This window comes from Lactuca virosa, chromosome 2 (genome assembly GCF_052849685.1).
Source record: "Lactuca virosa cultivar CGN04683 chromosome 2, Lactuca_virosa_CGN04683_v6, whole genome shotgun sequence".
NCBI classification, from domain to species: Eukaryota; Viridiplantae; Streptophyta; class Magnoliopsida; order Asterales; family Asteraceae; genus Lactuca; species Lactuca virosa.
Window position 1 is genome coordinate 146119210 of NC_136427.1, and position 7969 is coordinate 146127178.

The 7969-nt window shown below is 34.2% G+C and overlaps 1 protein-coding gene across 1 annotated transcript; it reads right to left on the reverse strand.

Moving 5' to 3' along the window:
* Positions 1 to 233: 233 nt before the first annotated feature.
* Positions 234 to 5077, reverse strand: TIC22-III (Tic22-like family protein). The gene is made up of 6 exons (XM_079078568.1): positions 4494 to 5077; positions 4234 to 4308; positions 1751 to 1807; positions 1530 to 1589; positions 1311 to 1427; positions 234 to 478 (listed from the first exon to the last, which is right to left on the reverse strand). Exons 1-6 carry the CDS (start codon positions 5013 to 5015, stop codon positions 392 to 394), a joined length of 918 nt encoding a protein of 305 aa, XP_078934694.1. The 5' UTR covers positions 5016 to 5077; the 3' UTR covers positions 234 to 391.
* Positions 5078 to 7969: the final 2892 nt, after the last annotated feature.

The following is a 7969-nucleotide window of genomic DNA, read 5'->3' on the forward strand; positions in this document are numbered from 1 at the left end:
TGAAATAACATTTAATCAACAACTAATTCTTTAGTAACATAAATATGCGTTTCGTTAGCATCTAATATTAGTTTTGTCACTTTTTTCAAAATTTCCAGTTCACAAAATAAAAACATTCTTTGTAGAATATTGATTTCGTTTTGTGAAACGTGATATGCTATCACTTTTGTATCCTTGGTGTGGTTTTGGAACCAAAAAATATGATAGAACTAGTAAAAAAAAATGAATACAAATTACACAAGTATATATGGTATTACTGCAAATATTCATTCCATTCCCACGTTTTTTTCATTCCTATGGAATGAACTATTCCATTCCTTCCCGAACTCCATCATACCAAACACTACTTAACACACTTAATAAATTCCATCACAATTTTATAATTAAATTCCTACTCCCTTGATTGGTCAGTTGAACCATCAAAACCAAAACCCGGAGGAATGAACACAACATCATCCCAAGCACTTGTAGAATCATCCTACACAATAAAGACATGACTTAATCCATTAAGCTATATATAAATATAGAGTAAATTACACGAATGGTCCCTATAGTTTGCGGTAATTTGCACATTTGGTCCCTAACTTATTTTTTTAACTCAGAAGGTCCCTACAGTTTGTTTTTGTTGTGCGCTTGGTCTGCGTCTTACCTAAAAAGACTATTTTGCCCTTGATTTTTTAATTTATTTAAATAAGGTGGGGTAGGTAAGGTAAGGTAAAATGAGATGGAAGTGGGGTTGGGTGTGTGTTTATTTAAATAAATTAAAAAATCAAGGGCAAAATAGTCTTATTAGGTAAGACAGGGACCAAGCGCACAACAAAAACAAACAGTAGGGACCTTCTGAGTTAAAAAAATAAGTTAGGGACCAAACGTACAAATTACCCCAAACCAATGAGACCATTCGTGTAATTTGCTCATAAATATATAATACATATGTTTCTTTTTTACTTAATACAAAAAAAACGACTTAACGATTTTTTTTCCAATAATGGGTCATGATTACGATGTATGGATAAAGTGTTGTATACATTATCATTTGTTTCTTTTCTTGACCGAATAAACTGTGTGAATAAGACTAAATGACCATTTTACCCTTACATTTTCTAAATTACAAATTGCACAATATTAAGGGAAATTATATAAACAAAAATAAAGTATTTAAATTAAGTAAAAAAGATACAACCCTTTAATTAAAAAAACCGCAAAAATGAAGCCATTTCCATTAACTCCCAACTTTTTTACACCATTTATTCAAACAATTCTTAATGAGTAAAAAACAATTAAAAAGGATAAATTGCTAAGTTGCTAACCTTCATGCCATGTATTATATCCTCAAGAACAGCGACTTCAAGGTCACCCACCTTAAGGGCAGGATTCAAATGTCTTTGTTGAGTAGAAGCTTTTGCTAGAGATTTCTCAAGGTCCTCCTAAATGGTAGTAAAAAAGATAGAATGAATTTAGAATTTGGATTAATTAATTAATAAACTATTATTAGTATGCAATAATAATATTAAGATAATTTTGCTAACCTTTCTAAAAAAAGCAGGACGATATCTTTCGTTTTGGCTCCTTAGTACCAAGCTCTTTGACTACATCCATAAAATGTTTACAATAAAATAAATGTGATACATGAAATATATAGCATTCTTTTTTCATTTCTTTGTAGTAAAAATAAATAAATAAAAGTATATTACTATTTTTTGTATTTAAACATAGAATAAAAATCCATAACCTAAAGATAAATATAAACCTGAAAAACAGGAACACCAGAGAAGCTGTCATCTGATACACCAGCCTTGCGTCTTGCCTAATATGCAAAATAATTGAAGTAATTGATAATTGTAACAACGATAATAATATATAGTATTTGATTACATTTCATGACAAGATTTATCAATTAATTCAAATCGATTTTATTTTAGATATACTAAGCCAATCACAATATTATTATTGTTAGAGATAGGTTCAGGTATTATAACTAATTATTGTGTGATTGTATGCATAAATGTGGGTCAATCAAAATTAAATAAAAATTTAATTAATTAAATAAATAAACAAGGGTATTTTAGTAATTTGATAAATAGCTTCCACAAATAGTCCCTGTAATCACGCTAGCATTCACTTTTAACCTAATTTATTTTCTTATATACAGCAGGTCATCGTCTTCATCCCTCCGTTCTTTTGTCGATCGAAGTGACAGCAACCCCTAGAAGATGTTCGGTGGCAGTCCAAGCCGAAAATGGCGGTGCGATGGCGAAAAGGGAAGGAGATTAAAGCCTTGGCGTCTTTTATTGCCCTAAATAACGCATCTTCGGCCCTCCATTCTTTCTCCTTCCCACTCGTTTCTCCTCCATCTCCAAATTCTGGTCTTCGCCACCCTCTAACTTGCACCGTCTCCGTCGCCAGCTTCTGCAGGTAAGGGTTTCGCTTTCCCAACAAAAATCGTGATTCCTTTCTGTGAATTACGATTGTTTACATGTAGTCCATAACAGTTCAGGTAGAATCAAGGGTTTTCAGATCGAGGATTTGGTGGGGCTGTTCTTTGATGCTCTTCTCCTGGTTCGATCGGAAATAAACACGAAGGAATTGGGAAATAGTTGGATTGAAGGGTAAGGACGAAGCAGCAACAGGTAATCCTTTTGATTCATTTATTTTTTTGTTTGATGTTGGATAGTGATCGATAAGGTTTTTTTTTTTTTTTTTGTGTTTGGTTTCGATGTTCAACAGGGAAGAGGGAAGGATGGGGTGTTGCTTCCGTTCGTTAACAGGTCCTTTTCCCTTTTTGTTTTTGTTTGAATGTTTGATAGAAATCAAAGGGAAGAATTTGTGTTTGGTTTGATCGTTTGACAGAAAACGTGGAAGAAGAAGAAGAAACACAGAAGTGATTCGATTTTTTTTCTTTTTGTGTGTGGTTTTAATATTTCCTTTGTGTGTGATTGGGTATAAGTTTTTTGTGTATAGCTTTGGTTTTGGTTTAATTGGTTGATAATGATACACCATCGATGGTATTAATTATTTTCCCATGTCTTGGCTTCAAACTTCAATCTAAACATGAATAATTTTAGGGGTTTTAAACTTGGTTTGAATCCGAATTGGATTGAAAGATTTGTTTAGTGGGCAGTAGGCAAGTTGGCTTTCAATTAGAACTGATAAGAAAGGGTTTCAATTAATATATTAGACTCAGACTTTTAATTTTGAGTTGTGTGACTATATTTCATTTTTAGTTATGTTTGAATTAGAATTGTACAAGTCTAGAACGATTAGTAAAATACATAGACGCTTTGATGCTTCTTTCATTTGGAATTAATTTGTTTATGTAGATGATTCAATGGATGATATTGGTGAGATTCCAATTCTATTGGAATGGAATCACGAATTCCAATTCTGTTGGAATGGAATCATGAATTCTAATTCTGTTGGAATGGAGTATGGATATTTTATCACTGATTTATGCATGTTCTACAATTTTTGTTTATTGGTTTTGGTGCAATTCACAAGTCCACATCTTTTTCCAAAGGAATTTAGTTTTTTATTTTTCATTTGCTAACGTATTATTGGAATCTAAACTACAATTTTGTTTTGTTTTCACAGAAGTTGATGCTTGAAGAACGGACCACAAAATTGAAAGTGATTCTAAGCAACATTATTTTTTTAGAATGTATCAGTGTCGTTGTTAGATTTTGATGTTTTCTTTCCCGTTTTGAAAGTTTTTTTAGTTTTATTCTTTAACAATAAATGTAATTCTTAACAATTGTTACCTGTATTCTATAAAAAAATAATGTATTTTTTGTTTTTATTCGTCATTTGATTGTTCAAAAATTTGTTATTCTACAAGAAGTTTTTAAAGTCATTATCAAAAAATAGGTTCAAGAATATTTTTATTATTTATGGTTCAAGAATATTTTTATTTTTGAATATACTCATAAACATATTCTGTCAGAATGTCTGAATTAAAAGAATTATAATTCGTAAAATCGAATTTTTAAAATTAATAGAATCTATGATCCCTAAAAAAATGCAATTTTCCTTTATTAAATCTATATTAATTGACTAAATTACCCTTGTAGTTAATTAAGATGATATTTTTCAATTATATTTAATTCAATAATATATATTAATCACTTTCTATAAAAATAAGTAAATTTGATTGGCCCATATTTATGCATACAATAACACAATAATTACTTTGAATAGAATAACCTACCCCTGTTGTCTATATGTGAAATTGCTCACCTCAATTGCATTCTTGATCTGCGATGATTCTGGAATAAACCTAAAGGAAACCCCATTAACTTTAAGCTGGAAAACCTGCAACAAGAATCACAAGATTTAAGCTTTCTAATTGATATGGCATTTACTTACTAAACTAACACAGAAATCATGCTATTTGTAACATTTGTTCAAAGTGGTTGTGGGATTCTTGAATGAAAAACCCCAAAAAGGATTTCGAAGCCAAGTTGAAAATCAGTGATTTTGAAATTCAGATTACTTACCATGCTAAGAGCAACGGGGACTACTTTCGAACCTGGGCGCATTCTAGGATCCATGGATTTCATTTGTCCAAGGAGTGTCTCGGCATCTTCTTCCTTGAAACAGAATAACCCTAGAGACTTCACTGGATTTTGACCCGAAACCACAACAAATTCCTCCGAAGAATTGCTGAGAGCGTATACGGGCACACCCGCTAACCGCTGTTCGATATCCTGATCCGACATGCCAGCACCACCACCGACAAAAGTCTTATCGGCGGCAATTCGAGCCCATAAAGGGTTCTTTGCAAAAGATAGAGAACCGGTTGGCCTTTTAGAGACATTTCCAACCTCCGGCGCGGCAAATTCGAAGTTAAATTTGGTAAAGTCAGGGTTGGAGTTAACGAAGGGGGTGCTGGAGAAGTGTTGGTGGTGGAGATTGTGGAAAAAGGAAGAACATTGGTTTTGGAGTTTATTAATCGCTTGTTGTATGTTAAAGTGAGCTGCTTTTAGCGGCGTTGCCGGCGAGGAAGGTGATGAATCCATTTGATACGCCGGTGGTCTCCAATGGAGAAGATATGCAAATGGGGTTTTGGGTTTTACGGGTTACTCGAGTCGAAGTCTCTTACATATCGGGTATTGGGTAAACATGTGAAATTGGGTCATTGGGTCAATGGGTCGGATACTGCTAGTATGTGGGATGAACTATGATTTATGTCTGTTTGGCCCATTATTGATTATACATAGAGCCCAAAAAAGAAAAATCTTACAAGTTACAACCACAAAGTTTAAAGTTTTGAATGTTGGGAGCTGAATCCTCATCCATTTTTTGCTGTTTTTCATCCAAACCTACAGTTTGAAGAAGTAAGCAAATCAAACTGTACAATGCCGATTTGAAATCACTTTATACAACTTCGGCAACTAAATAAATTATTCAGCAAATACAAATCGGTGTGGCCAAGTTTACGTTGGCTTGCGTAGAACATTAGAAATAGGGATGAGCAAAGGAACCGATCTGGCTGGAACCGGCCCGAACCGGACCGCCGGTTCTACCGGTTCTTGCCGTGTCTTCAATGTTGGAACCGGTTATCAAGAAATAGCAACATACGGTTCCCGTTTTTGCCGGTTCTACCGGTTCCCGGTTTCAAAAATTCACAAGAATATCGTCCCGGTCTCAGCCGGACCGGTTCCATCAAGTTCCGGTTCCGGTACCAGTTCCAGCCGGTTCCCCGGTCCAAATGCTCATCCCTAATTAGAATGATATTCACTTTAATTTAATTTATAAATAATTTAGCTTAATTAATTTACTTTGCTTATAATTAGTCAGTTATACATAGTTAAGTTATTAGTTTCAATTGTAATACTCGTAGATATAATCTGAGAATTGAGTCTAGATTAGTCACGATCGATTTGATTGTTGGACTTTTTAAAATGATATATACCAAAAAGATATTGTTTGGACACTTTTTGTTTGGTAATTATGTGACAACCCGAAATTTCTATCTTGTTCAATCGTTCAATTCAATCAAAGTCAGACTCATTTCCGCTATCTTTTGGCATTGTTTAGAGCCTGTATAAGTGTTCTAAGCCTAGTACAACCAAGGCTTGGGTTTAGGGATGAATTACCTTAAGTCATAGTGTTGCATTTCGGGCCAAACACTCCTTCAAGAGGAGTGTACGGCCGTACACATGGGTGTACGGCCGTACACCCATGATGACCGTACACTCACCCCTATATATAAGCCTTCCCTTCATTTTTCATTCATTTCTTCAACTTTCAAGTCAAGAACTCGGATTCTCTCTCAACTATCATCAAGATTTTTCACCTAGATCTTCAAGAAAAGTGAGTATTCTTCCTTGGTTAGTTGATTCATTTCATTATCTAGGAAGGATTCATGATTTCATCCATGAATCATCTTCAAAACTCAAGAACATCAAGAGTGTACGGCCGTACACTCTATCTATGGTCGTACACCCTTGTTAAGTCCATGATATGAGGCTTTAAACACTTGCTAGGTGCTAGTTAACCATTAGAACTCTTGAACCCTTGAACCCCTTTGATTTAAGACCCAAAAATCGACCATTTTGCAAGAACAAAAGGAGTGTACGGCTGTACACCCTTGTATGGCCGTACACACCTCAAAACACCCCAAAAGGGCCTCCAAAGTGAGAACCTAATTCATATTCTTGATGAGCAATCGACCCACTAGCTTCCCCATTGTTCAAAGACACTCTTTAGCATGTTTTACCATGAGTGTACGACCGTACACTCCATGGCCGTACACACCTAAGTGTGGCCGTGAACCTCCCTTATTCAATCACATGTGATTCTAACACTTAGTTTCAAGTGTTTCCTAGTCCCTAGGGTGATTCCCTATCATAACTAGTTGTATTATACACTAATTTGATACAAATATATGTCATTATATGTTAAATAGGATCCGTGTATACTCGAGTCTTCACTCAAAACTTATCTTCCTGCAACCAATCTTACGTACGCAACACTCGCAGCAGGTGAGTTCATAACCATACATTTTTCCGAGTTTTTAATGTTTTCAGGGGGGAATACAAGCCAAACATAAATGGTTTTATGAAATTTATACAAAAAGGATTTCAATAAACTTAAAACGGATGCAATCGATACCAACATACAGTTTCTATACTTTTATAAAAATATTTAGACATTTTATCCCTTCTGTATTATGCTGAGCATAAGGGACGTTTTCAACTTACAAGCTTAACCACATAGTTTTCAGATCAATATATGATTATACATATACAAACACACAAACTATAATAGGTATAGTTTGGGAATTCATACAAGGTTATACATATACATACACACAAACAATAAATGATATAGTTTGGGAATTCAATACAAGGTTATACATATACATACACACAAACTATAAACAGTATAGTTTGGGAATTCATACAAGGTTATACATATACATATACACAAACTATAAACGGTATAGTTTGGGAATTCAATACAAGGTTATACATATACATACACACAAACTATAAATAGTATAGTTTGGGATTTCAATACAAGGTTATACATATACATACACACAAACTATAAACGGTATAGTTTGGAAATTCAATACAAGGTTATACATATACATACACACAAACTATAAACGGCATAGTTTAGGAATGCAATACATGGTTATACATATACATACACACACATCTTTTATGAATAATAATTATAAAAAGGTTTTCTCGTATTATTACTTGTAATGTCGTTAATCTAGTTTGAGAGACACGTCTTTGGGTACAATTACATGTACTAGTGGAAGACTACCCTTATGATCCAGAATCTCCCCAAGGGAGAGCGTGAGTTTGTGTATAGATCTATACGGGACTGACAATCCCTCACCTTGCTGCTAGCTACAGTAGGACCGACAGGTCTACGGGTGACAAAGTCATAAAGGATACTGGTGCCCGATTCGCGCCATATCAGTTTAGTATGGTCATAACACTCGCAATTAGAT